At 42.5% G+C, this 16,397-nt stretch overlaps 1 protein-coding gene across 8 annotated transcripts in view; it reads right to left on the bottom strand.

The window, feature by feature from the left end:
• The window catches only part of PLAAT5 (phospholipase A and acyltransferase 5), a 28,370-nt gene extending 25,764 nt beyond the window's left edge, over window positions 1–2,606 (bottom strand). The window contains exons 1-3 of one of the 8 annotated variants that reach the window (XM_054439114.2): window positions 2,118–2,606; window positions 1,480–1,600; window positions 59–164 (exon numbers count right to left, since the gene is read on the bottom strand). In XM_054439114.2, coding sequence (XP_054295089.1) covers window positions 59–164; window positions 1,480–1,600; window positions 2,118–2,265 — 375 coding nt within the window. In that variant the 5' untranslated portion in view covers window positions 2,266–2,606. The remainder of the gene's footprint in view (window positions 1–58; window positions 165–1,479; window positions 1,601–2,117) is intronic. The other 7 variants (XM_054439115.2, XM_054439111.2, XM_054439110.2 and 4 more) reach the window with 7 other exon arrangements.
• Between the last annotated feature and the right edge of the window lie 13,791 nt (window positions 2,607–16,397).

Here is a 16,397-nt window from a genome sequence, read left to right as displayed (position 1 = left end):
GTAGAGAAGTTGCCAGGAGGTTAAAGATAGTCACTTTGAGAATTCTTGTTGTACCTACCTCAGCTGCTTGCTTTATTAACTTGCCTTCATTCTCAGGCTTTGGAATTGAACTCCAGTCTGCTTTCTGGCTGGGTGTGGTCTCCAAGCTAACTACAGGCTTCTCCCTAAATGATTTTGCAATCACAAAGTTAACAAATATCACTATTTCATAATTATTGGAAAAGCTATATTAAGATTTGTGATTTTTAAGATACCTTTCGGTTTGGAGACTGTAGGGAACATTTCCCCCCAAGTTTGTTTCTGTGAACCCATTAGCTTTCATAGAAAAGAATTGCTGTTTGCTGGTTTTCTGACAATTGTTCAAATACTAATGACAGCAAGAAGCAGTTTTGGGGGTTTTTATTTTTTAATTTGCTAATAATCTTTTTAATGTTTATCAACGTGATACTTGCACATGGTTGTTGTTGTTGTGTGTGTGTGTGTGTTTTGTTTTTTTTTTTTTAAGGAACCAGTACATAAGAATTTATAATGAAATGCAAAGAGCCTTCCTCCTTTCCCTTCTCATCCCAGCCCTACTGCCCAGAGGCAAACCCCTTGAACTCTTTCTTCCAATAATTAGCTCCAGATTTCTAAGAAAGCTTGATAAGCCACAACGCTGTAACTGCAAGTAATATGAATGAAATCAGTATATTTCTCCCTTGAAACAAAATGTTACAGGAAAGGACAGAAATGAAAGGCAAGAATATGCTTTTAAGCATATTAAAAATTAAGGTAGTATAGTAGAGTAAAATACTTCGAAGCCAAAAGATCTAGGTTTGAATCCTAGCTTTCATGATTGCTGTCCCACCTTGAGCTAGTAAATTAATGTCTGACCGTCAGCTTGATTATCTTTAAAAATAGAGATGAAAATGTGTCTCACAGTGGTCAAGAAGGTGAAAAGAGACAGCACATGTAAACATCTGGTATACCACTAACTCAGAAATGACTTTTTCTTTACCTTTTCCCATGCTTTAAACTCTTCTCCAGAAAAAAAATAGTGTATGAGGCAGATGGGACACCCCTCATTTTCAGTATAGCTCCTCTCCAAAATTTCAGCCCCTCGGAATTTTTTAAAGCAGCAACCATCTTGTTGTTAATGAAAGTGAATTCAGGAAATCTGCCAAAGGCCGACTCATTGTTCATTGATTAGTGAGACCAAGGACAATATTGTAAGCCTCCTGCTAAAGCCATTCATTTCTCTGGGGTCTAGAGAATGGCCTTGTGGCTAGAAACAGCTGCAACGCATGCCTGTGGCCAACACGTCCCAAGCCCAGTACCATCTGTTATCACCCAGTATCACACCAGCCTTCCCCTTGCTGGGTACCGGCTGGCTGGTTCACACAAAAACCACCTCTGGGTTTGTTTTACAGAACTGCATTCCAAGTCAATTCTCCAAAAGACTTCTTCCACCCAAAGACCCCATCCGTACAATCTTCTTACCCTTGCTGGATGCTTCTGCCCTGTTCTAATGTGCCCTGCGGAGGCTGCTCGGCTGGGAGCTGGACCAACGCTGCGGATCCCACGGATTCTTCTAATTCAAGGGGGGAAATGCTACTTAGACCTGTGAAAGGAGAGTTCGAGCAAGCACCTTGACCGCTACGGAGAGTGGGCTCAGAGCTCTAGTCTAGCATCGTGCCTGGCCCCTGGTTAGGCCTCAAAAAATCTTGGGATGAATGGAGAGGGTTGTGGAACTAGGTGCTGGAGCGGGTTCAGTTCCTCTGCCAAAGAGAGACTTTGGAATTCCTGGATACGGAATCGGGGAGAGGATGAAGAAGGGCGCCTCGCCTCTATCCTAAGCCCGATGGGAGGAACCTCTGCCGAGCTACAGCCGGTCTTAACGCCACCCTCCGGAGCTGCCACCACTGCCTCACTTCGATATGAGATATAGCAGGAAGGAGGGAGTGGCTGCCTGGCTCGCTTTGATGAGCTTTATAACAAGCGGTCGTTCTGAAATATTCGCTCACGATGGCTAACAGACAACACAATCACCAAATGTCTAACAAAAGGAGCTTTTAGGGTAACGGCCCGCTGGGACCTGAAGGACAGTTGCGGAAAGGGCCCGCATTCTTGGGGCTGACCTGCGTGGGGCACAGTTGAACGTCTGAGCGCAGGCTGCTGGTCCTCGGGCCCGGTACCGGCGCTTCGCGAGGCGGGTTTGGGGCGGGGTGGGGGAATCCTAGGGAGGCGGAGCGCGTACTCCCCCTCGGCGCCCGGGCTCAGGCCCATCCCGCCTCTGCGGCCTCGCCGGCCCCTAGGCCTTGCAAGGGACTACGCGGCCTGGCGAGTTCCCAGTCGGCGCGGTCCCTGGTCGGCCGAGCCGCGGAATCGTGGGCACTGGGGGCGGCTCGGGGAGGAACCGCGGAGGGGAAAGCGCCGCGGGCTGCAAACGGCAGAGGCGCGCGGGGTGGCGACAGTGGCGCAGGCGCAGTGAGCGCGTCCGAGAACAGAATGGCACGAAACGGGGCGCTTAGAGGCCGGGAAATCTGTGGGTCTTTTAGAGGGAGAGGGACGAAGGAGGTTATTCGCTTTGGGGAAGGTCATGGAAACAGCAAAGGCTCAGAGGTGGTGCCTAAAGTGGCTGGAGAAGCTGAACGGCTTGGAACAGAGGCGTGACATGGAGGAGTAAGTGGAGACCAAGCAGGAGCCTTGGGAGGCACAATCAGGAGTTAAAATCTTGAACAATTCAGAGTTGTTTTATTTTTAAAAATATATAGAAAATGAAATCTACGCTTACGTAATAGATAACTTACGAAAAAGTACATGGAATACACATGTTGCAGTCTTGCCAATGTACCTTAATGTAGCAGTTTCTCCTTGTCTGGACCAATACCGGGATTCTTTGTCCTACTCCAAGAAAATTAAGGAACGGGACACAGGGTGAGGTGGGAGCGAAAGTTTAATAAGCGAAAGAAGAAAGCTCTCCACGGTGAGCTGAGTATGCAAGTAGATTTCCCTGTTACAGCTGAATTCAAAAGCTTTTGCAAGAGTAAACTATCGCAAGAACAAAAAACCAAACACCGCATATTCTCACTCATAGGTGGGAGTTGAACAATGAGAACACATGGACGCAGGAAGGGGAACATCACACTCTGGGGACTGTTGTGGGGTGGGGGGAGAGGGGAGGGATAGCATTGGGAGATATACCTAATGCTAGATGACGAGTTGGTGGGTGCAGCGCACCAGCATGGCACATGTATACATATGTAACTAACCTGCACATTGTGCACATGTACCCTAAAACTTAAAGTATAATAATAGTAATGAAATAAAAAAAAGAAAACAAAACCTCTTATCTCTGGAGTAGTTTGAGTAACTTCTCTTATCAGTAAAGCTGTCTTATCTTATACAGCTGTGGGTATGTATCTATGCAAGCACAAAGCACCGCCTTTTTTGTTTGCATAACGGTGAGTTTGTTTTAGGTAAGCCCCCTCCTCCCTGTGAAAGTTCACACCATGTATATGCCTGAAAAGGGGAGGAAACTTTTCTGGGAGCTCCCTAATTATACAAAGAACAAAAGGCTTCTGTGCTGGACCCTGTCTGCTTATCTGTGTGCAGGTGCAGCCTGAGTTTTTATCAGGTCGTTTTATTTTTGCCTGTTGCTGTGACTTTTCAGGCAGGCCGCTTCTGCGTTGAGTCTTCCCCAACTGATTTTCTCTTTCCTTCTCCCTCACACATAGTTAGGAAACATAATGTAATTACTACCCATGACAAAACCATCGTACTTAAGAAATGGAACATTCCTAGTACAGATGCTCCCACCTGTGGGTTCCTTCCTTATCCCTTCTCCCTCTGCACGCCCAGCTTCTATCCTGACGTTTGTGTCTGTCATACCCTCACTTTTTAAAATAGTTTTTTAAATCGCTTCTTTGTATCCCTAATACATCACTTCGTTTTGCTTCTCTGAAACTTTATAAAAATGGTGCTATGGTCTGGGTGTTTGTGACTCCATAAAATTCATGTGCTAGAATCCTAACCCCCAAAGTGATGGTATCAGGAGATGGGCCCTTTGGTCATAAGTAGGATTCATAAGAGCCCTTATAAAGGAGGTCCTGCAGAGCTACCTAGCCACTTCCACCATGTGAGAACACAGCAGTTGCTGAGACCAGTCCCTCACAAGACAGGAATCTGCTGGTGCCTTGATCTTGGACTTCCCAGCCTCCAGAACTGTGAGAAATAAATTGTTCTTATTTATAAGCCACCCAGCCTATGGTATTTTGTTATAGCAGCCCAAATGGACTAAGACAAATGGTATGCTGTTAAGTTCTCTTCTGCAATTTTCTTCTTTCAAAGTTGTTTTTATAATACATACACAGTGCTGTATAGTCCTGTAATTCATTTTCACTGCAGTAAAATATTCCACTATGTGGCTATACCACAATTTATTGACCTAGTGATAAAGCCACTTGGTGGTTTGTTGGTTCTTTTTTTTTTTTTTCTTTTTCAATTTGGGGTTGGAAACAATTGAAAAGAACCCAATTCATATCCTGGTGTATGCATGCAGACATCCCACAAGATGTAATACCTAGGAGTATATGCAAATATCCAACTTTACAATAAAACACTAGAACTATATCCCCAATTGGTGGTCCCAATTTCACTTCTACCAGCAATGGGTAAGAATTATTCATTTACATCCTCACCAACACTTAGTATTGTCACACTTCTTGATTTTTCCAGGTGAGTGAATGTAAAATAGTATTTCACCAGAGTTTTAATTTGCATTTCCCTGATCACTAATAAAGTTGAGACCTTTACATATATTTATCATATTCCCTCTTTTTAAAAGTGTCTGTTCATGTCCTTTGCCCATTTTTCTTTGGAGTTGTGTTCTTTTTGATTTGAAGAGCTCTTTGTATATTCTTGATACTCATCTTTAGTCAGTTATACTCGTTTACACACATTTTCTTGCAGTTCTTGTTTTGTCTTTTCACTTTCTTCATAATGTCTTCTGACAAGTAGAATTCATGTCTTTTCTTTTGTGGTCAGCTCCCTATCTTTTCATGAAGTCTTTCTTGCGTGGAATTCAGAAAACATTCTCATATATATATATATATATATATATATATAATTTTATTTTTTTTTGAGATGGAGTCTTGCTCTGTTACCCAGGCTGGAGTGCAGTGGCGCTATCTCAGCTCACTGCAAGCTCCGCCTCCCGAGTTCACGCCATTCTCCTGCCTCAGCCTCCTGAGTAGCTGGGACTACAGACGCCCGCCACCATAGCCGGCTAATTTTTTTTTTTTTTTGTATTTTTAGTAGAGACAGGGTTTCACCATGTTAGCCAGGATGGTCTCGATCTCCTGACCTCATGATCCACCCGCCTCAGCTTCCCAAGTACTGGGATTACAGGCGTGAGCCACTGTGCCTGGCCAGATATGCTCCTATATTTTCTTGAAAATGTTTTTAAATTTTGCCTTTTTCACTAATCCATTTGGAATTGATTTTTGTATATGTGGGAGGCAGGGATCCAACTTCATTTTTCCTCATGTGAATAACTGTTTACCTCAGCATCACTTGTTGATAGTTTCCAATTCCTCATAGATGAACAAGGCCACCTCTGTCCTGCATAATGCTTTGAATGAGCAGGAATACTGTTGACTCTATTCAGTTTCACTGATAAATGTATCTGTCTTTGTGCTACTATCATGTGGTTTTAATTGCTACATCTTTATGATAAATCTTGATGTACAAATATCTCAAGATCCCTCCTTACTTATTCTTCCTCAGGAACTTCTCAACCATTTTTGAGTTTTTGCCTTTCATTATAAATTGCAAAACTAGTTTGTCAAGTTGCTCAAAATACCCTATTGGCATTTTGCTTGGAATTACAGTAAATCAATAAATCGGCTTGGCAATTTTGGCATCTTTACAAAATTGTTTCTTTCAGTTAATAATGTATTCTATCTCTCTATTTGTTAGGTTTTAAAACCTTTCAATGAATTCTCCTAATATTCTTCATAAATATCTAATCTTAGTATATTGCATTTTTCCCTCTACTTATTTGGAAGTTTACACTGTATTCTTTTACTTATTGCCCTTGAAATTTTAACATGTACGCTTAAGCCTAAAATTAATATCCTAAACAATCCTCTGAAACAATGTAAGGACCTTGGAACACTTTCACTCTAATCTTTCCTACCCATGCTATTTTAGTCTGCCCCTTTTTAATCCCCAATTCACATTATTATTACCATTATTATATTAGGCAGACATTCATTTAGATTTGCCTATATGTTTGCCACCACCTTTGCTCATCATTCCTTCTTGCATCACAAACCACCTGTCTGAGGTCACCTTTCTTCCCAAAATACAGATGGGCCTTGAAGGTCCTATAGTGAAGTTCTATTGGTGATTAACTCCTGGTTCTCATGGTGCTGAGATGAGGACCTCAGTGCTTCCTGTGACACCATGTGGAGGAGCTGAGATGGAGAAGCAGAAGGACTTCTAATTCTGGAAGGGCCTGTTAAATTAAGCTTAGCCTAAACCTGCCTCCTTACGTATTTTAAGTTTAGCCTAAAGGTTTCTCTGTACATAGTGAAATGTAACTTAACTGGATGTATAAACAGACTATAACCTACTCTTGTGTCAACCACCGAGTTTTAGCCAGCTGTTCAAATCAGGTTCAAATAAGGCAAATGCCAAGCTGTAACCCATCCAGCTGTTGCTGTACCTCACTTGTTTCTGTATATCACTTTCCTTTTTCTGTCCATAAATCATCTTCGACCACGCAGTATCACTGGAATCTCTCTGAATCTCCTGTGATTCGACAGGTTGCCTGATTCATAAATTATTTGCTCATTTAAACTATGTTCAATTTAATTTGTCTTTCTTTTGACACTCCCAAAGGGAGACCCAGGTGCCTCTCTGGCGGTGGGGGGTGAGAATCCTCAGTGGCAGAGAGTGTTGGAATGAAAGAACTTTGCCTGCACACTGTCTCTGTGGAGACCACATACACAAAGGCCCCCAGCACAAGAGAACTACACAGAGCTGGAGGGAGTCCATGGACTGTCCCACGGCACACTAGAATCTATCACCTCTGTCCCTTCTCCATGCTCTCAACTGCAGAGGGAGGAAGAGGTGGTGTCTTTGAGGCAGACATAGTAGCTCCTGTCATCCTTCTATTCCAAGGTACTGCAATGGGAGGGAGGGTGCCCAAAGGAGCAAACCGTGCTCCCCACATCCAGGCCCTCAGCCATGCATCTCACCTGCCATTAGTAGGATATGGAATCAAAAGCTTAACATTAATTAACTATGGCTTTTTTTTGAATTTCTACTTTTTACTATGGACATTTTCACATACATATGAAAGTAAGAAAGAAAAGAAGTATTTTGTTTGAGAAATGCAAGTCTCCTTTAAATTATCAGACCCGAAGAGACACTGGAATGAGAAGCAGTCATGTCCTACTGCCCCCTTAAGCTCAGTAATGATTTCGAAGCTGCTTGCTATGCAGGCTCCAGACTGAGAACCCACATAGCCTGCCACCCTCTGGATTATACCCATGGCGTCTTTTTTTTTGGGGGGGGGGGCGGGGGGGGATATTCGTCCCTTCAAGGATTTATCCATTGTGTAACAAACAATCCAATTATATTCTTTTAGTTATTTTTAAATGTATAATTAAATTATTGACTATAGTCTCCCTGTTGTGATATCAATACTAGGTCTTATTCATTCTATTTTTTGTACCCATTAACAATGCCCCCTCCCTCCCACCTCCCCACTACCCTTCCCAGCATCTGGTAAACATCCTTCTACTCTCTGTCTCCATGAGTTGAATTGTTTTGATTTTTAAATCCCACCAATAAACGAAAACATGTGATGTTTGTCTCTCTGTGCCCGGCTTATTTCACTTAGCATAGTGACCTCCAGTTCCATCCATGTTGTTACCAATGAGAGGATCTCATTCTTCCTTGTGGCTGAATATTACTCCCTTGTGTATATGTACCACATTTTCTTTATCCATTCATCTGTTGAGACACTTTGCTTCCAAATCTTGGCTATTGTGAACAGTGCTGCAGTAAACACAGGCAGGCAGATATCTCTCTGATATACTGACTTCCTTTCTTTTGGGCATATACCTAGCAGTGGGATTGCTGGATCATCTGGTGGCTCTATTTTTAGTTTTTAGGAACCGCCAAACTATTCTCTATAGTGGTTGTACTAATTTACATCCTCACCAACATTGTACAGCAGTTCCCTTTTCTCCACATCCTCCAGCATTTGTTATTGCCTGTCTTTTGGATAAAAGCCATTTAATTGATGTATCATTGTAATTTTGATTTGCATTTCTCCGATGATCAGTGATGTTAAGCACTTTTTCATTTGCCTGTTTGCCATTTGTACGTCTTCTTTTGAGAAAATGTCTATTCAGATCATTTGCCTTTTTTAAAATCAGATTATTAGAATTTTTTCCTATAGAGTTATTTGAGCTTGTTATATATTCTGGTTATTCATCCCTTGTCAGATAGGTAGTTTGTATATGTTTTCTCCCATTCTATGGGTTGGCTTGACACTTTGTTGATTGTTTCCTTTGCTGTTCAGAAGTTTTTAACTTGTTGTGATCCCACTTGTCCATTTTTGCTTTGGTTTTCTGTGCTTATGAGGTATTCCTCAAGAAACTTTTGCCAAGACCAATGTGAGAGTTCCCCAATGTTTTCTTGAAGTAGTTTTGTGGTTTGCAGTCTTAGATTGAAGTCTTTAATCCATTTGATTTGATTTTTATATATGGCAAGTGATACGAATCAAGTTTCATTCTTCTGCATGTGGCTATCCAGTTCTCCCAACACCATTTATTGGAGATTGTCTTTTCCTCCAATGTTCTTGGCACCTTTGTCAAAAATGAGTTCACTGTGGGTGTATGGATTTGTTTCTGAGTTCTGTATTCTGTTCCATTGGTCTATGTGTCTTTTTATGGCAGTAGCATGCTGTTTTGGTTACTGTAACTCTGTAGTATAATTTGTAGTCAAATAATGTGATTTCTCCAGTTTTGTTCTTTTTGCTCAGGATAGCTTTGGCTACTTTTGTGATTTCACATAAATTTTAGGATTTTTTTTTCTATTTCTGTGAAGAATTACATTGGTATTCTGATAGAGATTGCACTGAATCTGTAGATTGCTGTGGGTAGTATGGACATTTCTACAATACTGATTCTTCCAATCCATGAACATGAAATATCTTTCCGTTTTTTGTGTGTCCTCTTCAACTTCTTTCATCATTGTTTCACAGTTTCATTGTAGAGATATTTCACTTATTTGGTTAATTCCTAGGTATTGGATTTTATTTGTGGATATTGTAAATGGGATTACTTTTTAAATTTCTTTTTCAGATTGTTCACTGTTGACACATAGAAATGCTACTGATCTTTGCATGTTGATTTTGTATCCTGCAACATTACTGAGTTGGTTTATCAGTTCTAATAGTTTTTCAGTGGACTCTTTAGGTTTTTCCAAATATAAGATCATATAATCTACAAACAAGGATAATTTTACTTCTTCCATTCCAGTCTGGATGCCCTTTATTTCCTTCTCTTGTCTAATTGTTCTAACGAGAACTTCCAGTACTATGTTGAATAACAGTGGTGACAGTAGGCATCCTTGTCATGTCCCAAAAAGGCTTTCAGATTTTCCCCACTCAGTATGATACTAGCCATGCCAGCTGGTATCTCCCTAAGTCTCGTGCCACCCTAATTGATTGGCTGTATACCCAGCCTGGCACTAAAAGTTGCCTAGGAATTGCAGTTCTTGTGTCCTAGACTGCCTTTCAAGTTTACCTAGGACCCCAGAGCACTTCACCCCATGGTGGCTAGGCTTGCCAAGAAACTCAAGTTCTGACCACTGGCTAGGGCTGGTTCAAATGCTCCCTCCATGCCTGGGCACTGGCTGAGCCCAGCATGGCTTTATTCTCTGCTGTGACAGAGCAGCACTGAGTTCCATGTAAAGTCCCCCAGTCACCATGCTCTCCCTCCCCAGAGTGCACAGATTCTCTTCTCTATGGTGCATGGGCACTGCTAGCGGGTGGGGTAGGGGTGGTGTCAGCAATTCAAGACTGTCTCTCTTGCCTTCCTCAATGTCTGTTTCCACAATATGAAGTTAAAACCAGGTACCACAGTTGCTTACCTGATTTTCGGTCCTTGTGATGATGCTTTTCTGTGTGCAGATAGTTGATAAAATCTGGTGTTCCTGTGGTGGGGGGCGGGTGGTATAGGCTTCTATTCCACATCTCGCTCTGCCCCTTCTGTTTTTTATCCAGGACACTAGAATCTTCCCAGTCATCAGGTTCAAGATACTGGAGTCACTCATCCATCCCCTTTCCCTCGACTCACTTATTCAGCTGGCTGTCAGGTTCTGTCAATTCTTCTTGCCTAGTATTTCTCCTAAATATCCTACCCTCTGTTCCAGAATGATTTGAAACCGACCTCTAGAGAAAGAAGATCCGTGGAAGAGTTTTCTAGTGATCTAGAAGGCTATCAGATAGAAGAGGGAGGCAGAGCTATAGACCAAAGTAGGTGAAAGTACACATTAGTCCCTCCTCTAGGCCCCAAGAGTTACACCCATTCAGAAGCAGGGATTGTGAAAGAGGCTGCTGGAACAAAGAAGGGGACAGAGGGGGCCACCTCAAGATCCCTGACCACAAATTGTTTTTCCTAGGCTGTTAATTGATAATTGATTAATAATAGTTATAATTGGGGTATTATAATTAGTAAATTATAATTTTATATTATAATTTTAAATTTATATATAATTTTAAAATTATAATTTACTAATTGTAATGCCCCAATTATAATCTGTGGCCAGTTAGAAGAAGAGTATGGGACTAGTTTGTGCTTGAGCCACAATTCCAGGTCTACTGGGATAAATTGAGGAGCAGAGGCTGGACAAGAGCCATAAATCATCAGTGGTTATGAAACCACCTTTGCAAATTTATGACGGTGAGAAAATTATGACAGGGAAAGAGATCTGATCCAACTAACATCCATCTTGCTCTTGACCTCCAAACTGTCCTTGATCATTCCTGAGCTTAGGCCAAGCTAACTTTGGGAGACATTTATGTAAAAAGTAAAGTAGAGGTTCCTCTTCAAAGAGTTTCCTCCCCATCTAATTAGGAATAAATAGTAACTTCTCTTAGAAGCAAAATTTATTCAAAGACCTGTGCTAACATTCCTAAATATCTGCTAGCCGTAATAGAGAAATCAATGTACTTTATGTTCTTAGCTCCCACAATTTAGCCTAACTATTTGCCCTGGCGTGCTTATACTGGTCCAAGCAAGCATTAGGTTATAGCCTGTTCCTCTTCCTTATTTGAAGGTATTTTTACCTTTCTCAGCATTCCACAAGTTACTTCCTCCTTCCTTTGTTCTCTTCTGCCTTTGCCTCTCTTAAAAAGTTCTAAGTTGCTAGCCAGTCGGGACAAATACAGAATGTGAGGTCCCGTTCCAGCCAGTGGAAACCGGACACAGCAGTAGGGTGAACACATCAGGTTATAAATGACCCTGTCTTCTTTGTTCAGTGTACTCTCATGGCAAAACTGCTGGCGAGTGTACCCTTTCTGCAGAAAGCATAAAAATGGCCTTTCTGAGAAAATTAAATTTATCTTCAAGTGCTATTTCATTACAGTACTGGGGAACAAGCATTTCAAACATTTAGTTTATAGTTTAAATGATAATAGCCCTTCCCTAAAACTAACCCACCTTTGTAAAGCTAATGAAAGGCTACCAGGTTAGGAGGATGAGAGGAGCCTAAATTCTGCTAAGGTGTAGAGGTAAACAGTTACCAGCCATTATTCCAGAGATCATAAGATTTGCAACTCCCCCAATTACTCCTACAGATAATATCATGATTGTAGAACCTAAGATTGACAATTTGAGATGTATTTTCAGGTTTTTGCATTTCTGACAATCAACCGATGGCTCCACCTGGACCTGCCAACCCCGCCAAGCAGTCGTGGACCCAGAGGCAGACTCCCTGGCCTGCCAAACTATCCTTACAAAACCCTAGCCTCCAACTTTTCAGGGAGATTGATTTGAGTAATAACTCCATTTCCCACATGGCATGGCTGGCCTCATGTTAATTAAACTCTATTGCAATGCTGTGGTCTCAGTGAATTGGTTTTGTCTGTGCAATGGGCAGGAAGAACCCATGGGGTGGTTACAGTTACATTCATTCATTCCATAAATATATTTGAACACTCACTCTGTGTCAGGCACTTTGCTCAGTACCGAGGGTGTAGGAGTAAGTCTGCCATCATGAAACATAGTCAGGGAGTAGAGCAAATGGGGAGAAAACATTAAACAGTTCTTCAAATATATAACAATGAGTGATGGTAGGTGCTGTAAGGGAAAAATGGAGTAGGGAGCTGAGCTGGGCATGGGGGATACCAGGTTTGGGGAGAAAGGTGTGAGGACTAAACTCTGATTTTTTTATCTTGCCCAAATTCCTATCTAAGGGGTCTGGGGAGTCATGCCCTACAAATCATAAATTCTCATCAGATGGGTTTTATTTAACCCTATATATTGTGACTGACTTTCCAACCTAGCTCTGGCATAACATTAGAAGACAAGGAAGAAAATCAAAATATTTTACCCCAAAACATGTTGCTTTGCCATATTTTGAAATGACCCTGCAAAGTTGTTCTTTGTGGGGGAAAATTTGCAACTGTAAAGAATCTCTGTTAACATAGCTAGGTTTTTTTCTTCCAGACCCTCCCAATCTCCTAAAGAGATTACCTGAGATCTGAATAGGAAACATTTGTCATCCATTGTCTCTAAGGGCAGCCACTCTCAGACTTCAAAAGAACTTTGGTCTCCACAATCTTTATCTTAATCTGAACTTTCCCTTTCTATGAATTCCAGGTCTTTAGACAAACTCAACCAATTGTCAACCAGAAAATGTTTAAATTCACCTATAGCCTGGAAGCCCTCTGCCCCCCTCCTTCCTGCTTTGAGTTGTCCCACCTTTCTGGACCAAACAACCTATGTATATCTTTTTTTCTTTTTTTTTTTTTTTTTGAGATGGATGGAGTTTTGCTCTGTCACCTAGGCTGAAGTGCAGTGGTGTGATCTCAGCTTACTGCAACTTCTGCCTCCTGGGTTCAAGTGATTCTTGTGCCTCAGCCTCCTGAGTGGCTGGGATCACAGGTGTGCACCACTATGCCTGGCTAATTTTTTTGTATTTTTAGTAGAGATGGGAGTTTCACCATGTTGGCCAGCCTGGTCTCAAACTCCTGACCTCAAGTGATCTACCCACCTCGGCCTCCCAAAGTGCTGGGATTACAAGCGTGAGCCACTATGCCCAGCCCCAAACCTATGTATTTCGTCAATGTATTTGATTGGTATCTCTTGCCTTTCTAAAATGTATACAACCAAGCGGCACCCCAACCACCTTGCACACGTGTTCTCAGGACCTCCTGAGGGCTGTCATGGGCCATGGTCCCTCATATTTGGCTCAGAATAAATCTCTTCAAATATTTTAGAGTTCAACTCTTTTCATCAACAGGTGGGAATAGATGATCCCCTGCCAGTGTTAGGGTCACCCTAGGCCGTTGGCCCCCTGAGGTCACCAGCACTTTCCTGGATTTCTCTCACAAGTTCTCCCTCATTCTGGCTCAGGAAGAGAGATTTGCCCTCTCTCACCCCCAAACACTCACAGACACTGAGGCCTTTTCTTATTCTGGAGCAAGCACAAGCTCTTGACAAGCCCAATAAAGTCTCTCCCAGCTATCAGAAAGCAGTTACCTAAAAAGAGAAAGGAAATGCACCACCCTCTTCCTGCTGCTGCCTCCCCGGAACAGGCCTCATCAGTCCCACCTCTGGCTGTGGCAATAGCCTTGGGGTTTCAGGAAGATAACAGTTACAGCTCCTCCTCTCTTAGGGGCTGAATTGGGTCCTTTCAAAAAGCCTGTGTTGAAGCCCCAGACCCTTAGAATGTGACTGCATCTGTAGGCAAGGCATTTTAAGAGGTGATTAAGGTAAAATGAGGTCATGTGGTTGGGCCCTAATATTATAGGACTGGAGTCCTCATAAGACGAGAAGATTAAGACACAAATGCAGAGACCTGGGGAAGGTGGCTATCTGCAAGCCAAAGAGAGAGGCCTCAGAGGAAACCAAACCCTCTAACATATATTGATCTTGGACTTCTGGCCTCCAGAACAGTAAGAAAATAAGTTTCTGTTGTTCAAGCCACCTGGTCTGTGGGTTTTGTTATGACAGTGAGGACTAAACTCTGATATTTTTCTTCTCTTGCCTAAATTCCTATTTAAGGGGCCTGGGGAGTCACAACCTACAAACCATAAAATCTCAACAGAGGGGTTTTGTTTAACCTTACATAATGTGGTTCACTTTCCATACTGACTCTGACATAACATCACTTGACAGATAAGAAGGAAATCAAATATTTTACCACCAAATATGTTTCTTTGCCATATTTTAAAATGGCCTGCAGAGCCATTCTTGTGGGGGGAAATTGCATGTGTAAAAAATCTCTGCTAACATAACTAGATCTTTCCCCTTTCCAGGCCCTCCCAAGCCTGAAGAAATTAATTGAGTCTAGCACCTTTTTGGGGTCTGAATAGAAAACATTTGCCATCTATTGTCTCTAAGGGTGGCCACCCATGAGGCTTCATCTACATAACGAGAACCCTGATCTCCACAACCTCTTATCTTGACCCAGACACTCCTTTCTATTGATTCCAGGCCTTTAGATAATAACTTAACTCTTTCAACCAATAGCCAATCAGAAAGTCTTGGAGTCCCCCTATGACCTGTAACCCCCACCCCGACTCCCTCTTTGAGTTATACCACCTTTCGAACCTGATCCAATCATAAAACCTGGCTGCAGCCCAACCACCTTGGGCACATGTTCTCAGGACCTCTTGGGACTGTGCCTTAGGCCTTGGTCATTCATATTTGGTTCAGAATAAACCTCTTTAAATATTTTACAGAGTTTGACTTTTTTCATCCACAGCAGCCCAAGCAAGCTAACGTATCCTCTTTCCTCATTTCACCCAGGAAGGAAGTGTGGCTGGATGGGGAAAGCACACCACAGGCCTCAAGCTGCAAGATCTGCACTGGTTCCAGGGGCTGGGACTAGGACCCAGATCTGATTCCAGTGCAGCGTCCCATGTCCAGACCCATTCAACTTGTAAACCAAAAGTAAAATTCTAGGCTCCACAACCAACTGAATGGACCCCTCCTCTCAGCCAAAGGCATTCCAAAGTTAACCTGAAAAACAGCTCAGACTGTGATGGGAAGTGGGGGTTGGATATGCCTTATTATGCCCTCTCCCCCCTTTGGAATTCAGGCACAACTGACCAGCATTAACATTAAAACAAAGATCTGAAGACTGACCAAACAGATTCATTGTAGCAATAAGACACCAAGTTCTATCCTGGCTCTAGTATAGCATCACATGACAGTGGGCCCTGAAAGAAATTAAAGCATTTTACCCCAAAATATTAATATACTTATTTGACATATTTTGAAATGGCCCTGCAAACCTCACTCTCATGGGGAAAATCTACTCTGCAGAGAATTGCCTTCCCTTTCCAAGTATTTTCCCTGATCCAGGCATCTTTTTAGGTCTGATAAGAGTTCTGAAGCCTGCTTCCTGGAGGCTTCATCTGCATGATAAAATCTTGGTCTCCACACCCCTTAACTTAACCCAGACCCTCCCTTCTATTGAGTCCAGGTCTGTAGGTACTTACTTAACTCTTTCAACCAATAACCAATCAGGAAGTCTTTGAATCCACCTGTGACCTGGAAGCCCACCTCTTCGAGTTGTCCCACCTTTCTGGACCAAACCAATGTACATATTACATGTATTGCTTGATGTCTCATGTCTCCCTAAAATGTGTAAAACCAAAATGTAGCTCAGTAACCTTGAGCACACATTCTCAGGATCTCCTGGGGCTGTGTCACAGGCCATTGGTCACTCACATTTGGCCCAGAATAAATCTCTTCAACTATTTCGGAATTTGACTCTTTTCTTCAACAAACTGGCCCCTCCACTCTTGGCTTCCTCTCACTGTGTATACAGAGCACCCTTCCTGAGCACGTCTGATTGAATTTCTCCAAATAAGCACCTTCAGTAACCCAGCTCCACCTACTTGGCAACAATTGAACAAACTCAGCTCCGCACCCAAAGCCCTTCCAGTTCCATCCTAAGTCAATGCTTCTCAGACTTTAAAGTGCATCAGAATCACCTGGAGGGCCTGTTAAAATGCAGATTCCTGGGCCCAGCTTCCAGAGAGTGCTCCTCAGTTGGTCTGGGGTGGGCCCCAAACTTGCATTTTTAACAAGTTTCCAGGTGAGGCTGATGCTGGTGGCTTGTGGACCACAGCTTAGGTAGCACCGGCTAAGATGCCTTAT

Source organism: Pongo pygmaeus, chromosome 9 (assembly GCF_028885625.2).
Source record: "Pongo pygmaeus isolate AG05252 chromosome 9, NHGRI_mPonPyg2-v2.0_pri, whole genome shotgun sequence".
NCBI classification, from domain to species: Eukaryota; Metazoa; Chordata; class Mammalia; order Primates; family Hominidae; genus Pongo; species Pongo pygmaeus.
The sequence above is the reverse complement of the archived record's forward strand: the minus strand, read 5'-3'. Positions and strand labels throughout refer to the sequence as shown.